Below are 21,640 nucleotides of genomic sequence, written 5' to 3' on the forward strand. Positions count from 1 at the left end.
AAACGTTTATGTGTCATGTGGCACCCTTTTACACTAAAGCTGCCACATATCTTTCAACATATCAAGTTAAAAAATGCTTATCACAAGGTTTGAACTCAAGATCACTATAATATAAATTAAAAATATTATCATCTCAACTATTGATTAATCATGATTTTTTTATTCGACTCATAAATATATATACTCTTATGTATGGATTGGAGAGCATTTGATTACTAATATTTTTTAAAAATCAATTCTATTATTTGCTAATAACTCATTAAGATAGTAAATGTAGACTATTAAAATATTATTAAAATATTACTTTAGTTGTTTAATTATTTTGATAATTATGAAATACTTTTTGCTTTTAGTATATCAATATAAAATATAGTATGTTTAATAGTAGTTAGTCAATATTTGTTGAACATATTAGAATCATAACATTAATAGATATAAAACCACAAAAAATAAAGATAAGAGAATGAGGGATAGCTCAAGTGGTTAGAGCTTCCCTCCCGGTTTCAAGAGATCATGGGATCAATTCTCACCCCGCCCTTGTGGCTCTCTAAACACCAAAAAAAAAAAAAAAAAAAAAAAAAAAAAAAAAAAAAAAAAACTCAAAACCATACCATTCACAAGCAATCAATCAAATTAATGTATCCATAAGTTTTATGGAAAACTACTATAAATAAATAGGAAAATTCTATTTAAAGAAATAGGAAAATCTAAAAACAAAAATGAATCTACCTATCCAATAACAATTATTCAAAAGCGACAACCCGGGGACGACACACACTAGTTATATACTACCTTCGTTTTATATTATTTGCAACGATTAGACACATTTTACTAACACTTTATATTAAATCGTCGCAAATAATTAATATGAAACGGAGGTAGTATATTTTCTAAGAATACTCACTAGTTACTTAACTACTTATGGCAAGGTTACAAAGCCAATTCAATATTATTCATTGAGTGAGATTTTACATTTATTTTACTTTCGCTCACTTTACTAATCGAATTTTCTTAAATCAATCTTAGGCTCTTAGCTTGTCTTCATTACATTACGGAGTATCTTTTTGTTTCACATGTTGGCGCCCTTCCAGCCTTTTACTCACACTTCATATAAAAAGCATAGGAGATGCTTGGCAAGTGATCAAGCAATCATGCATCAACATTGAGATAATAGTTTATTTACTCCCTCCATTTTTTTTTTTTTTTGCATTTATGAGAAGTTTTAGAGAGTTTATTTCCTATAATATTGTATTGTGTAAGTGGGGGTAAGTGCATGATTAATCTATTTTGATAAAAGAACAATGAATACCACTAAAGAGAAAGAAACAATAAAGCTACTAAGGAAACAAAGAGATATAAATAACGAAATATGGTATAAATTAGCTAGAGAAAGTGTGCATTTAAATTTATAGAGGAAGTATAAAGTAAGGGTTGTAAGAGAAGAAAAATAAAAATAACAGAAGTTATCCAAAAAGGAAGTGATATACTTAAAAGAAACAACCCATTTAGAAAGTGATGCACTTAAAAATAACTGGAGGGCATATACAATTTCTAAGATTACAATAAATTGCTAAATCATTGTTTGATGAAGTGGCACGATACGTGCAACAGCTATCCCCTAGTGCAAGATTTTTGAAACATATACGGTGAAGTTAACAATGACATTAATAAGTGTGATAGGTTACAAGTCGAATTATAATAATATTCCTTAAGTCTTGTCGTACAAAGCTCCTCATTATTCTTTCCTTGATCAGCTTAATATATTGGTTGTTACCTTTATCCTTTTAGATTGATACTTATACTTCTTATTATATTACACTCTTTCCCAATAACCAACTTTTGAAATACTATATATAGAAAGCCTGCAATTAAATTTTCATTAAGCTCATTATAAGAATTTCCCAGCTTTCTATAATTTTTTTTAAAAAAAAAATAGCAATTCAAAATGGGAAATCAAAGTGAAATAACACAAACCCTTCCTACAAATTTAAATATATATGAAGCTGCACTTAAGGGAGATAAAAATTACTTGGTCGAGTTGCTAAAAAAAGATGAATTAGCTCTCGATCGATGCATCATTGAAAAATCATGCACCTACATGCAATCTCCATTACATATAGCCGTTGAAATGAATCACTTAGATTTCGTTAAACAAATTCTAGAGAGAAAGCCGAAACTAGCAGAGGTGGTTGATCAAATGAAAAGATCAACCCCACTACACATTGCAGCTGCAACAAAAGGGTCGTTAGAGATTGTCAAGAAGTTGCTCGAAGTGAAACCGAACATGTGTTTCGTGCACGATCAAGATGGAATGACACCCCTTCATGTCGCGGCAGTAAATGGGAACACTGATGTGCTTGAAGAGTTTCTCAAGAAGAAGCGTCAGGCTGCTTTGGAACGAACTACGAGAGGTGAAACGATTTTACATTTGTGCGTGAAAAATTGTCAGCTAAAGACATTAAAAGCATTGGTTGAAATTACGTATGATCTTGAGTTACTAAACTCCCAGGATAGTGATGGCAATACTGTCTTGCACCTTGCTGTGGCTTACAAAGAAAAAGAGGTAACATGAAATCTAACTCTTCAATTCTCTTCCAATTTTTACATGTTAAGCTTTACTTGAATTGTCACGTTAATTATACTATCACGAATTTATTGGTCCATCCCTGATTAGGTTCTACTATATCGTTTTTTATACATTTGTAGGACGTTTGTTTCTATTATGTGCATTTGACATATCCCATTTTACAACTTGTACAATAAATACCTTTGATCTGATCATGAACGTCTTTAGTTTCATAATAATGACAATTATGTGTGTGTTTTATGAAGTAAAAGGATAAATGAAATAGTAGAGGAAAGATAGAATTGAATATAAAGCTATTTTATTACTCCCTCCGTTCTTGAAAGAAGATTATGTTTGATGGTTTTACACAGGTTAATATGAAAAATACGATAATGGCAAACAATGATTAGATATTACATATATCAAGTATGACATTACGTTAATTTTAAAATTAGGAATATTTGTCTTGAGAATAGATAAATAATTTTATGAATAGGAATAATCATTCAACATTATGAAAATTATTTAATATTTCGAAGATATTTACATATTAAAAACAAATCCATTTAGATAATTTTTATTGGTTTATGTTTTAAAAATAGTAAAATACCAACCAATAGAAAATATAGCACACTCATGACATGCTCACAAAAAGTGGGATTGAAAATTTGATAGAATTTGGACGCACGCGGAAGTTTGATAGACCCGACCCAAATATCATATAACAATTTTATGATTTCATAAAGTTTATCATAAATTGTACAAACATGTTTGAGGGAGCCCATGTCTCTCACTATCTTAATAGAACCCTTAGTTTCTATCAACCATTGGTGGAGCACTATTGTTTAGCCCAGTTCTAACACATGCACATTGAACATATTTATAGTGGTTGTTTCCCACTCTCTAGAATTTTCTACAATTCTCTAATATTACATGTATCTAGATCTTTCTACGTCATTTATTATCTTTGATATTTTACAAGTCATTTGTAGATACAAACCTCTCTTGATTTTTCTACTTCATTTTAGATTTTTCTAAACTACCAACTAGATTTTTTATTGCACATCTTGATTTTTCTAGATTAACTTCTAATAAAATTTGGGCAATCACTTTTAGTTAGTGTCGGATATTGTTAGAGATCTTTAATATTGAGTACTTCTAACCCATGCACATCGAACATATTTATAGTGGTTGTTTCCCACTCTCTAGATTTTTCTACACTTCTCTAATATTACATGTATTTAGATCTTTTTACATCACTTACCTTTGATATTTTCCAAGATATATAATTTCTAGATACAAACCTCTCTTGATTTTTCTACTCCATTCTAGACTTTTCTAAACAACAAACTAAGATTTTTCATTGCACATCTTGATTTTTCTAAGTTAACTTCTAATAAAATTTGGGTAATCGCTTTTAGTTAGTGGCGGATATTGTTAGAGATCTTTAATATGGAGTATAGATTTTCAAATATTGATACTAAAGTAGCCAAGTAGGAGTACCAAGTACCAACTATTCAACATTATTCATTAAGCTAACCCTTGCATTTTTGCCTGCCTTCTCTTAAATTCGTATTTGGTGACAATGCAGATGGTAAGATTTCTAATAGAGCAAGGCGACAATATAGATAAAAATGTTATGAACAAGAAAGACAAGACAATTAGGGATGTTTTTGACCTTACAAAAAACAAGAAAGATTCTAAGGTTAAAAAAGCTCATGAGAATAAATTAAAACTATGTTGTTGGTATAATAATCTTTTAGGAAAAAAGGGGAGAAATAAAGAGGATGAAGAGGAAAAATTACCAAACAGTGAAGATGAACAATTGCGAGAAGCTAATGAGGAAATTAAGGACATGCTTAAAAAGAACAATACAATACGAGCTGAAAAGGTGCTGAAACGCAGCAAAGACGAAAAATGGTTGGAGGAGCAGAACACAGCTCTAATGGTTGTGGCATCTTGTATTGCAACCTTGTCGTTCCAAGTCGGAATTAATCCGCCTGGAAGCGTTTGGCAGGATAATAGTGATGGTCATGAGGCAGGCACTTCCATAATGTCATACGATAAAGATGTAGGTTTATACAATGTCGTACAAGTTAGCAACACTATTGGGCTCATGTCATCGCTAAGTGTCATCCTTCTCCTTATTAGCGGCCTTCCTTGCAAGCGACATTTTGTGTTCATCTTGAGGGTTACTTTGTGGATTGCTGTAACTGCGAGTGCAGCAACTTACTTTTTCACGATAGGGTACCTTACAAATGAGCTTTGGGACAAAGCTGCCTTAGTTGAAGCTATGGAGTATTCCGTCGAGATCTGGCTATGGCTCATGTTAGTGATACTCTTTGGACATGGTCTGCGCTTCATATGGATGTGTCTTGGTTATAAGTTGAGGTCAAAAGTTAAAAAAGCTTTGGGAACTGAAGACTCATGTTAATATGTTTAATTCATTAATCACCTTAGTCCAATAAGGCATGCTTAGTTATAAAATAAAATGTACCATTATGTGGGTTTTCATATAGAATTCACAATGTAATAGGTCATAAAATGTTTAATGTGTGTTTTCATACTTGGTCATAAAATGAATCATTCGTGTTTGGGACGGTTTACATAATCTTGCAATTGCAACCTTGGAGATTTTTATTCACTTTGTACAAGTATTGCTCTTTTTTGCATTTTACAAAGATATATCACTTTCTTATTTTACCCTGAGTTCAGTAGCCCCATATATTTCTTATATGATCGCAATATAGTATATACGGAGAAGTAGGTTATAGTGGTAACAATGACAGCAATGTCAAGTGGCAGCAGCATGCATGATAACAATTATAATTACAATAATCTAGGCCATGTTGAAGGTTCTTCCCTGCAACAAAAAACCAATGCATTACACATTTGATTTGGGTTAATTAGCTGATATTAAAAGTATGGGAAGGGGGAATGTAGGGACCGTATCCCACATTAAAGAAACAATAAAAAAAAAAAAGTTGTGTCCAATACTCCAAGTCCATTTGACTTTATCAATTCAGTGAACTCTTGTTATGATGGGTACGATGTGGCCAAGCCCATTTGCGCATTTGTACACTATTTATATTTTCATTTTGACTATTAATGATAGTAGGATCCGATACTACCTTCAGTTTTGAAAGTTTTAACGCTATGCATTTTTATCTATGTTAGAAATTTCTGTGAGTGTTGAAGCTTATTGTATCCCACTTAGCTTGTGAGTGTTTCATATTGGAGAAAGAGGAGTTACTTCTACTATTACCAATTGATTTTAGTATGGATGCTCTTAAAGCCTTGTTTATGGACCAAATTGTAGAGGAAACCTTGTTCGGATTGCCTAAGCCCATTTCATATTGTCTCGAAATTTAACAGATTTTTCAAAATATGGTTTGGTAGTTTAACAGTATGAGTTTATAATAATTTTTTTCTTTCCCCCTACTTGAGCTTAGACCTGGAAAACGGGACGTTCGGGTCGGGTACGAGTCGGGTCAATCACTATTTGTGTCGGGTCAATTTGGATTTCGGGTCAATGGTAGTTCAAGTCGGATAGGGTATCGGGTCAACACTTCGGGTCAATATTCGGGTCTATTTATCAGGTCAAGTTCAGGTCGGGTCAAATTTGGGTTGGGTCAAACTCAGGTCGAGTCAATTTAGATCGGGTCAATCTTCGTCTAAATCGATGTAGAAATTCGACCAATAATATATTATTATTATCAATAAGTATAAAGTATAACAATTGAATATTAACAAAATATTCATTAGACAATTCCAACAGTACTATACACTCAAGACGACTATATTATTTCGTATGTATAATCACCATCATTGATTAATTGGTCATAAAATCAAATCAGATAATGTAAATAGTGGAAAAAAAAAAATCAATGTACTTCCTCCGTCCCAAAATACTTGGGACGTTGAGGTGGATACGTAGTTTAAGAAAATTATAAGTGTATAGTTCGGATCGCTTTGGATTTCGGGTCCGTTTGGGTCAATAAATTCGGGTCAAGATCATCAGGTCGAGTCGCTTCGGGTTTCGGTTCCCTTCGAGTATCGAGTCGGCTTCAAGTCAAGTCAATTCGGGTATCGGGTCAACTTCAGGTTCGGTTAATTCGGATCTGTCAATTTGGATATCGGGTCAAGTTCGGGTCACCTCCACTTCGATTGGGTATGAGTCAGATCGAGTCAGTTTCGTGTTCGGATCAATTTCAAATTTACGTTTTCGAGTCACGGATTTGAATCGGGTTGTTCAGATCGTATCAGAATTGCCAGATCTACATGAGCTTGCTTTGACAAAGCCCATATAGCAAGTAAAATACCTTTTGTATTCCAATAAAATATTCCACACAACACTTTCATTTTAGACTATTAGTGCAGGTCAACAGTAGAGTACTATAAGTTCTAAACTAATGCTAATAATATTACGTCACGCCAATAAACTCACCACGTCACGCCAATAAAGTCATCAATGTTACGTCACACCAATAAACTCATCAATGTTACGTCACGTCTCTAATTGAGTTTTTTTTTTTTGTTTTTTTTTTTTTTTTTAGGTGATTGAGTTCTCTTTGACATGAACTAGTAAGGAAATACATTTCAAAATTATTGCCTTTGTAATTTTTTTTATTTTTTTTAAAGAATATATAACTGTTTTATAAGGAATATTAATATTCTTTTTGTATATCTAAAAAACATCCATAATAGAAATAAAGAATTTGATAACATTATTTATAGTCACCTACTATAATCTAAAGACAAAATTTAAAGAACATTTCACAGTAAACAATGAACATTATATTACAAATAAAAATACATTACACTGACAATCAAATAACACGGAGATAAAGAAGATTATTTAACAGTGTGTTCTTCATAAAATAGTGTCATGTTCATTGTTATTTGTAGCTCTATGTTCCCTTTATATATCTCTTATGTTCTTTTATCACGCTCATTACATTTTAACAAAATGTTTTTTTCACTTTAGATATATGTTCTTTACACTTCTATAACATGTTCTTTTCACTTGAACTAAATGTTCTTTTCACTTAAACTAAATGTTCTTTACATTTCTATAAAACGAGAAAACCACTTCCGACAAGAAATTCCGACGGATCTCGTCGAAAAACACCGTTTCGACGGAAATTCCGTCGAAAAAAACGTGAAATTCCTACAAAATGTAATACGACGGTGCATTCCGACGGAATTTTATCGGAAACCGGCAGTTCCGACGGATTTTCAGGATATTCCGAGAGATTATTTTCCGTCGTTGATTAGCTGTTTTCTAGTAGTGTTATTGTACACTTATCGAGTTTTGAGCTGATTCGAACGAGCACGAACTAATTCAAGTCGAGTTTTGACCGAGTTGACTTCGAGTTGTTCGCGAGTTGCTATGCTCAACTAACACCCCTAGATATAACTATTTCATATTCCCTCTCATCTCTATTATTTTTTTTTTTAAGAAAAAGTTTTAGAAAAAATATAAATTTCTCAACATGAGATCAAAACTTGTATGTTTCTCAATTGGGTATATTCGTCTTTTTAGTCTAACGAAAGCTTAACAACGGTAACCCACAAATAACATACCCATCTCTCTTCAACAATGAAGTTTGAGAATCCTTCACTAATGGAGGTCGAAATTTTCTACAAAAATGAAGAAATCGCTCACAAATAATGACAAATACCTACCATTTAGGTAAACTATGCCCTTACTTTACATATTTTTTTTCTTAAGGTTTTTCGTTAACTTTGCCGCCGGAATCGATGTGTTGGGATAGGTGTTAGTGGTGTACAGGTGTTGAGGATAGTGTTTGTTTGTTGGTGGGGACTTGGGATGAATATCCACCATTGTTGATGAGAAAGGAATAAGGAAGGAAGATGCATTGAAGGATGAAAATGACGGAGATAATGAAGGAAAAACTTCTGTCATCTCATCAAATGTTATATTCTCACTCAATCAGCAAAGAGATCAGATCCACTATAATATCTAAATAATTATAAAAATGTCATTTTAAAAACAAATTCAAAATCTCAATTGAGAAACCAAGACTTGCTCAAAAATTTAATGATATACTAGTATACCCTTGAATTATTAAAGTTACAACATTATATCTTTCACTCAGATTGTAAAGCACACCTACTATAGTAGTAGGTCTAAAAGGTTATTAATTGGTCAGTCGAACTTTAAATTTCCACAAGAAGACAACACATTATATTCTTGAATCGTCAACGGGTCAGTCTAACTTTAAATATCCACAAGAAGACTAGCGTTTACTCCACATGCATTTTATATTCTTAATCATCAACTATTACTGGCTTGATATATACCAAATTACCAGAAGCTACTTCCATTATTGTCGAAGCTCACTGCACGAAATTTATGTGCAAACTTTGAAAATTTTTTATCCTAAATTTTCACTGTAACATCTAACAGATTAACACTTCTTCAAAAAAAAAAAAAAAAAAAAAAAAAAAAAAAAAAAATAAATCTAACAGATTAACAGTATTAATTTAGTATATGTGTTATGTGCAAGTTCGAGTAAAGTTTAATCACATTGATTAATTGAAGTAAATGATCTCAAGTTTATGATCCAAGCGGATTATTCCTTTTTATTGTCAATTGGTAACGGTTTATAATAACCTAACTTTTGGGCTGGGCTTTTAATTCTCCCTTGTGTCTTCTCCATCTGTCAAATTTGTTTACTTCAACCCTTTTTTTAATTTTATTTTTATTTATTAATGTACTACTTTGTGTACAACGGGAGTACATTTGTTTTATTGTAAAATAGTCAATTTGAGCGTAACTTTAACTATTTTTATGGAAACTTTAACCACTTAAAGGGTAACTTTTAATTTGTCATTGGTTTGAAGTTTATTTTAATGTGTAATTTCTTATGGATACGTGATTACATACTATAAAAACTAAATATGATTAATCTAATATATTATACAAGTAAATTTTTTGTAAGATAAAATTTATTAATAAAATAATAATAATTTTTGCAGTATAAAGGGTAACTTTTAGTACTTTTAACATAACTTTAACATGTTTTATAATAAATTAACGTATACCCGCCTTTTTGAAGAATTTGTGATAATTGGCATTTGTAATTAGAAATGTTTGGGGAAAGAAAAGTAGTTGTAAGAAAAAAGCACAAACTCTCCAAAAAGACGGGTGTACGTTATTTTATTGTGAGAGGGATTAAAGTTATCATAAGAGTATGTAAAATTACCCTTTATACAACAAAAGTGTGTTATTATTTTTCTAATAATAAATTTTGTGTTACAAATTTTTTTTAATGTAATTAGATTAATCATATTAGCCTTTGTATTATGTAATCATGAATTTATAAGAAATTACATATTAAAATAAGATTCAAATCAACGACAATTAAAAGTTACCCTTTACATACTTAAGTTTATAATTGGCAATATATATAAGGACCAATCAAATCTTTTATTTAGGTCTTCTAAAATTTGTTTTTTATATAAATTTTTTTAAAAAAAAAAAAATTAAAAAAAAAAAGAAAAAAAAAAAGAGACACACCAGAAAATGTTACTATTGATTTATCTTTTAGTATAATTTTATTAAAAACTATCTAGTAATATGATAGAATAGAGGTTTACCGTGAATATAAAATGAACAGTAGATGATAAAAAAGAAAATATGGAGTTACCATTAACCAAATAATTAGTAGTGTAGCCCATAGGAACGACAAAAAGTAATAATAATGGAGTAATAAAAAGCTCGAAACGCATAAAAAGTAGTCTTGCTTGATAATAATTAATATTATTTGTGGTTGCCTTTTTTCCAAAGAAAAGTCTTGATAATAATAGTCTTTGCTAGAAAAAGGTTCGCTACTTGGATTAATAGTTCATAATAGAGAGTGAAGTGAGTTTCCAAGAAAAACATGAGAATAAAAATATCTACATTCATTGGTCCAACATTCTTAGTTTCTTATCCATAAATAAAGGCTATAAAAGAGAGATAGGGCATGAACAATTGCAAGCAAACTTTCATTGCATGAATTCAAAACACTTCATTCAAACCACACAAAACATGGATGCACAAAGCCAATTACATGCTACAACAAAGCTATATGATGCAGCACTCAAGGGAGACGTACCTTCATTGCTCAACTTGCTCGGAGAAGACCCACTTATCCTTGATCGATGCATTATCGAAAAATCAGGAAAGTATATGCAGTCGCCATTACATGTAGCAGCAAATTTTGGGCATGTAAACTTTACTAACAAGTTAATAGAAAAAAAGCCAAAACTAGTAGAGGTGGTTGATCACATAAAAAGATCATCACCCCTACACATTGCCTGTGCCGAAGGGCACTTGCAAATCGTCGAAACCTTGCTTGTGGTGAATTCGAGCATTTGCTACACACATGACCAAGATGGTAAGACGCCTGTTCACGTAGCTGCCATAAATGGTCAAATTGACGTACTTAGAGCTCTTCTTAATTTAGAGCCACAAGCTGCTCGGGAGCGAACTATGGGTGGTGAAAGTGTGTTGCATTTGTGTGTGAAACATAAACAACCAGAGGCTTTGAGGTTTTTGGTAAAAACGATGGATGATGGTGAGTTGCTTAACCTCGATGATGCCCTTGGTAATACCGTCTTGCACCTAGCTGTGGCTGCCAAACAACCAGAGGTAATATGAAAATGAACGACGTACTATAATAGTAACTTATTAAATAGTCTTTTAATTTTATTTTTTTCTTATCCAAACAAAGTGTTAAGTGTTAACTACTGTTACTGTACCACGCACCATATTGGAAAATTTAAAGTAGGGATGATCTAGACTTTGATAGAATCATTGCAACTTTCTTGAGAATAGGGGCAAGGGCGGACCCATGAAGTAACAATGGGTAGCATGCCCATAAAAAATTAAAAAATTCAAAGTTGTTGAGCAAAGAGGATAATGCCATTGTTGAAGCTAATACTAAAGCAGTAAAACAGAAGAATAATATTTGTTTCGGATGAAAACAATCGAATCTCGGAAGATCCTTCTATCTTGAGGGAACTTGGTCTCGGTCCGAACGACGCAGGAGCCGAGGGTTTCCTGCACAACCAATACACGTAAACTAGCCTCGGGGGGGACGCCGAGGAAGGCCCCTCCGATGCTTAAGTCAGTATATTAGAGAGAGAAAGCTGTGCAAGAGTTTAGTTGCTTGAGGCTTTATTGTCTTACCAAGGATTGACCACATTGTTGGCTTTTATACCTTGGTTAATGAAGGAGGCGGATTCGGCCCGGAAGTCAGTTGGGCTGGGCCAAGCTGATTGGGCCGTTGACTGACCTTGACATGGCTTTGAGGATGTTGATTTTTGACTTTAGCACATTTGGAGAGTTGAACCTTAACCTTGGGCTTTTAATTGGATCATTCAGTGACCAGGCCCAATTGGACTAAATTGGACCCAAACAACTTGCCCCCCAGACCCGATTTGGAAGGATGACGGGTCGGGTTTGATTTAATCAGAAAAGGAGGGAAGTGAATGATTTGTTAATCCAAAAATGTGAATTTAAACCATAATTAACCCATGATTAATGAGATAACAACAGTTAATGTGGATAATTGCGGAAGTTGGACGGGTAGTGGGCGATTTAACTGCAAAGTCGTGTGTTTAACGGTTACTTAGTGGGGTGCTTGAGAGAAATTGAAACGCAGACTCCTTGAATTCCCATTTCTGGAGATATAAATAGAGGCGCGTCTTCTCTCCCCACTCATTCATCAACACAAACCCAGAATTCTCAAGAACGCTCAAGAGCCCGCATCAAAACTTCGCAAATTCCCCGAGCATTAAGCTTAGAAGCTGAGACTTGTCACTACCAATTCGTAAATCGGCGACTTTTGCTTCAGATCAAGGTAAATTCCTTTGATTTTATTTCATTTTTCTTCGACTTTGCACTCTTTCCCCTTTTTCGACTTTTCTCTTCGGAATAGTCCATGGCAAGAGGAGTTAGAGGTAGAGCCCGTGCTCCAAGAAGAGCAAGGCCGATTCCCGATCCTAGGGATAGGATTGGGACCTGGAATGGTCGAAGGCCGGAGTCTGACCCTGCTGACGGGATTAGGGCGACTCCCCTTTCCTCGGCTCCTCCTCAAAGAACGGATGAGCCGAGTGCTTCTGGACGGGATGATGAAATTCCCGCTGTCCTTTGGGATATCCTCCCAGGGTTTTCAGAGTGGGAGGATGCCGAAGTAGCTTCGGCCATGATAAAGAACCGCCCCTACTCATGGTGGGTGGAGAATGCTGATCAGTACCGGTTTGCCGAGCAGATTGAGTTGCATTACGGCATCCTTGAAGCCGATGGGTATTGGTGCCGAATGCCCACGGCCTCCGATAGAATCCACCGTCCACCCCCGGGGTATGTGGGGGTGTACACAAGGCAACTCCAGTACGGGCTGAGGTTCCCTTTGGACGTATTCGTCCGAGACTTGCTGATCCATTACAACATTTCCCTGTGCCAGCTGACCCCCACCAGCATCCGAAGGGTAATGACGTACTTATGGGTCTGCAAATTCTTCAGGTACGTGCCGAACCTGCATTGCTTCAAAAGGCTCCATCGGCTTGTGCCAAACATTCAAAGTGGGCACGGATGCCATGGCTCTGGGTGGTATCGGATTGAGTCTCGGCCCCCGTTCCTAACCATGTGGCCGAACGACTCTTCAGACAAGGACTGGAGAGGTCAATGGATTTGGGTTAGGGCACCCACGGAGCCGAGCCACCCTTACGTTTTCAGCGCTCCCCGGTATCTTGCCGAGCCGGATCCTGATATGGGAAGTTTAGGTCCTCCCGAAGATAGCGGGCCAGACCCGAACCTTAATCAGCAGAACATCTTCGGCAAGCTGCCGAACCGGGGAGGCAGCGGCCGAATGCAGCATATCCCGGAGACTTGGCTCCCCGATACGCACTATGTTTTCCAAGAGAATATGCTGGCAGCTGTCGGCCTCAGCCGAAAGTTTAGGGATGGTAATCTTCTTCGGCTGGGGCCGAGGCCTTTTAATTATCTCTTTTCTTCTTTCATTTTGCTTTCTTGTGATGTGCCGAACTAACTGAATTGACTTCTCCCCTTTTCTTTTTCAGAACGGGACGAGACCAACGTCGGCATTGATTACGCTCGCCTTGGCGTCAACCGAGAACGAGTCGTAACTGATCGGGCTCCCCCTATCACTGAACCAAGGCGCCGAGAGGTTCACCTAGACTCTTCCCACTTCCAAATTGAGGCTGTTGCTCTGTATCAGAGGCAGAAGCCTTGGTGGAAGAAGAGAGATCCCTTGTTTCAGCTGCTGGAAGAAGAAGCTGAAGCTGCCCGTACAGCCGAAGAGGTTGCACGGGTTATTGAAGCTTGTGAAGGTGGAGAAGGGTCCTCCAGAGTTGCTGAAGAAGCTGCGGCTAGGGCAGCTGAAGAAGACGAGGCTTTGCTGAAGACCTCGGTGAGCCTTTAGACTTAACTTTGTCTTTCTTCTTTTTTTTTTTTTTTTACTCACACTCTTCTTCCCCCCTCTGTTACAGTCTGAAGAGAGTAACAGACACAGAGAAGGCAAAGCTCCTGTTCGTCCCGAAGATCAAATACAAGAGTCTTCAGATTCAGATATGGACGAGCAGCCCCTTCTGAAAAGGCGCCGAAGGATGGCCATCATCGGTCCTCATGATTTTCAGCAGAGGCCGATGACCATCGGCGTCGCAATAAGGGAACCTGAGGAAGGCAATGGATCGCCGAGGGTTCCCCAGCCAACACCCCAATCTCCTCAAAAGACCCCTCCGCCACCTCCTGAGATGGAGGTGGATCAGAGAACTCCCGAACCTAAGGGAGGGGTCCAAGAAGAAGTCAAGGAGAGTGCTGCTGAGCACGAAAATAAAGATGCCGTGATGTCAAGTGCTGAAGGCTTCACGGCAGATATCGCAAGAGAGGTTGAGGCTTTCGTCCTCACCCCTGAAGAAGAGGAGGTCATAGTACTTGACTCCTCTGAGAAGGACGATGCTGAGACAACCAAAGCTAATCAAGCTCCATCGTCGTCCTTCCCTTCTTTCCAGACTCTGCATTCTGGAGAAATGGGTTTCTCGGCCCCCCGAATTCCAATCCCAGATCACATCTGGGACCTCATATGGGGTCAAAACCGAGAAGGAGCTGAAGCCTACTTCGGCAGTTTTGCTGGCATGTCCGAAGTAGACAGGGCAAGGATCTGGTCGCTGAAGGCCACTGCTGGGATGGGCGAATCCAGTAGATCAGTTCCTGACCCAGCCAGGTCTAACCAACTGCTGATGATGCAGGTAATTTTCCTTCATTTCCTCCGAAATTCAGCTCTATTTTTTTTTTTACTTATTTTTTTGTCTTCCTGTTTTCAGTTCGTGCACAATCAGACTCTCACTGTAGAGCTGATTGATTCCCTACAAGATAGGGTGGACGCTGCCGAGCACGATCAAAGGGTAGCCGAGGAAGAGCTAAAGCTTGCTAAGCTGAAGCAGGCAGCAGCTGAAGAGAAGCAGCAGAAGGCTGAGGAGTACGAGAAAAAGGCTGCTGAAGCCCTCCAGACCTTCTGCGACGCTATGGAGAAGGAAGTTTTTCCCCCACTGATGGAAGGGGAAAAATTCCTCCAAGAGCACCTGGGGGTGGACATCTCCAAGTTCAAGGCTGCTATCGAGAGCCGAATCCAAGAAGGAGCTGCTGCACAGGCTGAAGTGCAGCATCAGCTAGAATCTCTTGAAGCCAGCAGAATGGCTGCTGAAGAGATGCTCCAAGCTAGGGATGTCCAACTCTCAAGGGCTGCTGCTGCTGCTGAAGCTCAAAGAGCTAAGCTACAAGAGGCTGAGGATCAGCTCACTGCCAAGAAGGAAGAAATGGTCCAAGTTCAGGCCGAGGCTTCCCAGGTTCAGCAAGAGTTTACCGAGCTGAAAGGCTCCTCCTCCAAGCTCGTCGATGAGCTGAAGAGATCCGAGGAAGACTTGGAGGAGACGAAGAAGAAGTTGGCCGATGCTGAGGCTCTACTCAAAGTCCGTATCTATACCCAAGAAGAGTATGAAATGGGTTTTAGAAACGGGTTCAGAGTGTGCCGAAGGGTCTGCCTTCATGCTGAGCCGAAGCTGGACTGGTCCAAATGTGCTGAATGGGTCCAAGATCCCGAAGACCCTCACATGAAGTATGCCACTCCAATCGAAGCTGAAATCCTTAAGGCTGAGGAAGCCGAGGAAGAAGCTGAGAGGATGGAGTTGGAGGCTGAGCAGAGGGAAAGGGAGGCTCGGCAGAGTGCAAAGCCTGCTTCTTCTGCTGCTGGAGCTGAGACCACCATTGGGCCCAATGAAGCTGATCAGTCTGATCCTCAGGCTGAAGCATAGGAACTCGGGCAGTCGTCTTCAGAATCTTGCGGTTCATCATGCGCTCAACTTTAGACTTGCCGCTTTCTGAATTTTTGCCTTTTGTTTTTTTTTGCTTCAGCTTGCCTTATCGTACAACAGCTTATTATATTTTTATTTTGCCTGTACGTATTTCGGCAGCTGTTACTTTCCGCTTGTGGGCGGCTGCCGACTATTTTTGTAATTCAACATTTTTATTTCAAAGAAGTTCACTTTCTCAGCTTTCTTGTGTATTTTTTCTCTCTTCGCTTTACCAGTCTTCGCACTTTACTGCTTTCTTTGAATGATCTTTCAAATATTTGCTAAGTGCAGAACTTCGGCTAGCGAGAATCATTTCTGCTGAGACTTCTTTTTGCCGTTTGTACTCGGATGTTTTCAACTTGTGAAAAAAACCGACATAAGTATCAAACTTCGGCTGAGCTGAAGGGTATTAGATCAGTTGTGCCATTTCTCTATTTCCCTCTGCCCCCCAGAAATCTGAAGATGAGGTCTTCTGAATTCTGGAATGGCTGATAATTTTTCTCGGCTAAGCCGAGGATCTTTGAACACTTTGCTTTATTTTCTACATCTGTTTTTAAAGTACTGATTTCCCACCTGAGAGTTTTCACTCTAGAGATGGTACTCTTGTGACACTTTCTTCAATTCATCCAAGGGAACAACTATCCGAAACACCATGCCGGGGCAGCAGTTTATCTGAAGTACGAGGCATCATCATGCAATACTTCAGAGTTGCAACTACCACCCGGAACTGATTCATCCGAAGTACAAGGCATCACTATGCAATACTTCGGGGCTTTATCAGTTCCTATTTTTTAGGCTATGTTTCGGATAAGTCTATGGCCTTTTTGCCCAAAGGAACAGATTCTCCGAAGTACAAGGCATCACTATGCAATACTTCGGGCTTGTATCTTTTTTTTTTTTTTTGGCAGGTTCTACGGCTTGCCGAGGTACAAGGCATCATTATGCAATACCCCGGACAGCGCCGAATGAAACCTTGAATTTTTGAAAAACCGTAGAAAGCATAAAGACTTAAAGAATACACGCAATCTGAATGAATACTGGCTCGATGGCCTTTTTATAAACAAAATCAGTGTACTTACATAGATTGTACTATCCGAAGGATTTACACATAGTATTTTTTGAGCACATCGGCATTCCAATGGTTTTTCAGCTCGGTGCCATCCATTTGTTTGAGTCTGAAGGTACCGGGCTGAAGCTCTTGATAAATTTCATAAGGTCCCTCCCAAGATGCCGAGAGTTTGCCATGAATGCGACTTTTTTGAACAGCTGCAGCATTCCTCAAAACTAAATCCCCAACTCTGAGAGGTCGTTGATAGACTCTTCGGTTGTAGGACTTGCTCATTCTGAGCTTGTGTGCAGCCATCCTTTCTCGGGCTAGATCTCTAATCTCGTCAAGGAAGTCGAGGGACTCTTTCATGAGCTGCTCATTTTCCTCGGCTGAGAAGAGATTCACTCGTAGGCTTTCTGAGCCCACTTCCACTGGAAGCACTGCTTCGGATCCATACACCAGCTGAAAAGGTGAATGCCCCGTTGCCTCCTTCTCGGTTGTCCGGAGTGACCAGAGGGTTCCCGGAAGTTCCTCTACCCACTTGGACTTTTGATCCTCTACTCTTTTTCTGAGAGCGTTAAGGATCTGTTTATTTGCGGCTTCGGCTTGGCCATTACTCTGAGGGTGGCAAACCGCGGAGTAAGCCAATTTTATCCCGAATTGATCAGTGTATCGGCGCAAGGGCAGGTTGTCAAACTGTCTGCCGTGGTCGAACACAAAAACTTTTGGGATGCCGAACCGAGTTATTATGTTCTGCCAGATGAACTGTCTGACAGTTTGCTCAGATATGCTTGAAGCAGCTTCCGCTTCAATCCATTTGCTGAAATAGTCGATTCCGACTATCAGCCACTTTCTTTTGTACGGGGCCTCGGGAAAGGGTCCCAGAATATCCAACCCCCATTGTGCAAATGGAAGAGGATTAAGAATTGGCTGGAGATCTAGGCATGGCCGGTGGATTACCGGTGCAAATTTTTGGCATTTCTCGCATTTTCTGACCATGTTCTTTGCATCCGAGATCATTGTAGGCCAAAAATACCCTGCCCTGAGAGCTTTGTGGGCTAAGGTTCTCCCTCCTATGTGGTTTCCGCAGATGCCGAGGTGAATCTCTCGGAGAATATAGTCGGCATCCGTTGGACCCACGCATTTCAATAATGGAGCGGAGAAGGATTTTCTGAGGAGTTGGCCGCCGAAGACGAGGAATCGTGAACTGATCCGCTTTATCTTGGAGGCCGAATTCCTATCCTCGGGGAGCTCGTCCCTGAGTTTATAAGCCAGGATGTCATCCATCCAGCTCGGCTCGAGTGCAGCGCAGCAGATTGATATCGCTTCGGCTACACTCTTTTCTCGGCGCACCTCCACATAGACAGAACGGCTTAACTCAGTCAGAGTTGAGCTTGCAAGTTTGGAGAGTGCGTCCGCTTGAGCATTTTGACCCCTTGGGATCAGCTCTACGTCGAAAGATCTCAGCTTCGCAATTGTCGATTTGATCCTTGTGAGGTAAGCTGCCATTGAAGGCTCTTTAGCCTCATACTCCCCCCGGATCTGATTGGCGACCAGCTGAGAATCTGTCTTGAGGTAGACATGCTCGGCGTCCAACGATATGCACAGGTCTAAGCCAGCAATGGCTGCTTCATATTCGGCCTCGTTGTTAGAGGCTTTGAATGAAAATTTTAGTGCATACTCGAAGGTTTTGCCTTCGGGAGAGGTGATGACGACCCCTGCCCCCGAACCGTTCCCGGTGGAGGACCCATCCGTGAAGACGGTCCAGATTTTCCTCCTTGCATCCAGAGTCTCCTGATAGGAGCACTCGGCCAAGAAGTCTGCCAAGGCTTGCGCCTTGATGGCTGTTCTCGGCTGATAACCGATACTGAACTCGGTGAGCTCGAAAGCCCACTTTGCTAGTTCTACCGGATTTTTCAACCTTGCCGAGGACTTTCTCTAACGGCTGATCAGTTAGAACCGCTATTTGATGAGAATCAAAATAGGGTCGCAACTTCCGAGCAGCCACCACCACTGCATAAGCCACTTTTTCTAACAATGGGTAGCGCGTCTCGGCATCCGTCAGGGTGTGGCTGACGAAATAGATCGGCTGTTGAACTTTTTCTTCTTCCCTTAGCAGCACCGCGCTTACCGTGGCTGGACTGACCGCCACGTATAAGTATAGGATGTCTCCTACGACTGGCCTTGCCAGTGTTGGGAGTTGAGCCAGGTGTTCACGGAGCTGCTGAAAGGCTGACTTTTGTTCGTCTCCCCATTCAATGCCTTTTGAATTTTGGAGCTTCAGCGCCTTGAAGAAAGGGAGCCCTTTGTCTGAGGCTCGTGAGATGAACCTGGACAAGGCAGCCATTCTCCCGGCCAGACGCTGAATATCCCTTTTTGTCTTCGGCTCGGGGAGGTCTAAAGCAGCTTGTACTTTGGCGGGGTTCGCATCAATCCCCCTCTTGCTGACCATGAAGCCGAGGAACTTGCCTGACTTCACGCCGAAGACACATTTCTTCGGATTCAGCTTCATTTTGTATTTTCTGAGGGTGGCGAAGGTTTCGGCTAGGTCCGTGACATGATCTTTTTCTTTTATGCTTTTGACGATTGAGTCGTCAACATAAACCTCCATGTTTCGGCCTTTTTGCTCGGCGAAAACCTGATCAACCAACCTCTGATATGTTGCCCCCGCATTTTTCAATCCGAAGGGCATCATTCTGTAATTGTACAACCCGGAACTTGTTATGAACGCTGTTTTAGCTCGGTCCTCGGGGTGCATGAAGATCTGATGGTATCCCGAGAATGCGTCCATGAAACTGAGCAGAGCATGCCCGCTTGTCGAGTCGACCAGTTGGTCGATCCTCGGCAGCGGATAGGAGTCCTTGGGACATGCCCTATTCAGGTCCGTGAAGTCAACGCACATCCTCCAGTTACCATTTGCCTTCTGAACCATTACAACATTGGCCAGCCACTCCGGATACTGACAGGGTTCAATGAACCCAGCATCTAGGAGCTTATCGACCTCAGCTGCGATGTTCTGGTTCTTTTCGGCGGAGTAGTTCCGCTTTTTCTGCTTAATGGGTCGACTGGAGGGGTCGACATTAAGCCTATGGGAGACGAAGTCCGGATCAATCCCGGGCATTTCTGCGGCTGAGAAGGCGAACACGTCTCCACTGGCCCGTAGGAGTTGGACGAGTGCCGCACGGGTGTTTGGCTCCAGTGACGACCCGATGCTAACACATCTGTTCGGATCTCCTACGGTCAGTTCTATTGACTCGGTCAGGTCATCCGTCTCCATGCTCTTAGAGTTGGATTCCTCGAATTCCGGCCTGCTATCAATATTAGCAGACTTTCCTGACCGCGGCTGGCCACCAGAGTCGTTCGGCTCTGAGGCGGAGTTCAGCCTTTTGGCCCCCATCAGATTTCTCGTTGTCTGGGGCTTCATTAGCCGAAACGTCTGAGCCTCTCGGCTTTTTGGCGTTTCGGTCCCGGTGCTTTTCCTCCCCATCGCCACGGTCGCCTCGGCGAGACGTGGATGGCTTGAGGTGATTGCATCGGCGGGCTTCTTTTTGACTGCCCTTTATTTTCTCGGAGCGTCCCTCGTCTGAAACGTATATCATGATTTGATGATACGTGGAGACGACTCCTTGAATGCCGTGAATGAGGGGTCTCCCCATGATCACGTTGTATGCAGATGGAGCATCTACGACCAAAAATACGGCCATGATATTCCTAGCTGCTCGGCCTTCGCCGATGGTGACAGGAAGTGTAATCTTCCCGTCAGGATACGAGGAAGAGCCGTTGAATCCAGACACCGGGTAGGGTGCGGGGGCCAGGTGCTCGGCTCCCATCCTCAGCTGGTCGAACGCTCCTCGGAAGAGGATGTTCGCCCCGCTACCGCCGTCGACGAGGGTCCGCCAGACGTTGCGGTTGGCGATGCCCAGAATGATTACTAGTGGGTCATCGTGGGGGTATACCACCCCCTCACAGTCTTCGGCTGTGAACAGGATGTTCGGCGCCGGTGACTGGGACTGCCGAAGCTCAGCCTGGTGAATCTGATGGGTTAGACCCTCAGTTGGCGTTTGGCTGTGCCTCGCGAGATTCCCCCGGAAATAACTAGGATGTCGAGGGACTCCTTGCCCTGAGGTCCCTTATCCTTCTTCCGAGCGAAGTTGAGGTCCTGCCGAGAATCTTTTTCAGCTTTTTTCTCCTCGCGCCTGTCCGCGAGGTATTGGCTCAGGTACCCCTTGCGGACCAGATCCTCAATCTGGTCCTTCAGCTGGACGCAGTCCTCGGTGCGATGTCCGGGTGAGTCATGGAACTCGCACCACTGGTCCTTTCCCCTCGTCTGATGCCAGGGAGGCAACGGACGAGGTTTTTTGAATCTCCCCTCGTCCTTCGTCGTGCTGAAAATCTTAGCACGGGGAAGGGAGAGTGGAGTGTATGAATCGTACCTTCCCGTGTAGGGAAAGTGTCTTTCCTTCTTCGGCTCGGCAGCAGAGGACGGTTCTGAGGCCTTAGCCTTCCCTTTCCTCTGCGCCGAGACTTCGGGCTGCTGCCCTTTCGGCTTCTCAATTCTCGGACGAGACTGAGACCTGGATCTGTTCCACTCCTCGGCTCGGATGAACCTATCCGATGCTTCCAAGGCTTCCTCCAGGGTCTGC

General features: G+C 40.4%; 2 protein-coding genes across 2 annotated transcripts; both read left to right on the forward strand.

Annotated features, from left to right (window-relative positions):
* The first annotated feature begins 1,900 nt into the window (after positions 1-1,900).
* LOC110683227 (ankyrin repeat-containing protein NPR4-like) lies at positions 1,901-5,515 on the forward strand. Its single transcript, XM_021859570.1, has 2 exons — positions 1,901-2,563; positions 4,158-5,515. Exons 1-2 carry the CDS (start codon positions 1,946-1,948, stop codon positions 4,998-5,000), a joined length of 1,461 nt encoding a protein of 486 aa, XP_021715262.1. The 5' UTR covers positions 1,901-1,945; the 3' UTR covers positions 5,001-5,515.
* Positions 5,516-10,625: 5,110 nt separating this feature from the next.
* On the forward strand, positions 10,626-11,228 carry LOC110683231 (ankyrin repeat-containing protein At2g01680-like; the record flags this gene model as incomplete). The annotated part of the gene is made up of 1 exon (XM_021859574.1): positions 10,626-11,228. A coding segment is annotated over exon 1 (603 nt), but the record flags the coding sequence as incomplete, so codon positions are not given.
* Between the last annotated feature and the right edge of the window lie 10,412 nt (positions 11,229-21,640).

Source organism: Chenopodium quinoa, unplaced genomic scaffold (genome assembly GCF_001683475.1).
Source record: "Chenopodium quinoa cultivar QQ74 unplaced genomic scaffold, ASM168347v1, whole genome shotgun sequence".
In the NCBI taxonomy this organism is placed as follows: domain Eukaryota; kingdom Viridiplantae; phylum Streptophyta; class Magnoliopsida; order Caryophyllales; family Amaranthaceae; genus Chenopodium; species Chenopodium quinoa.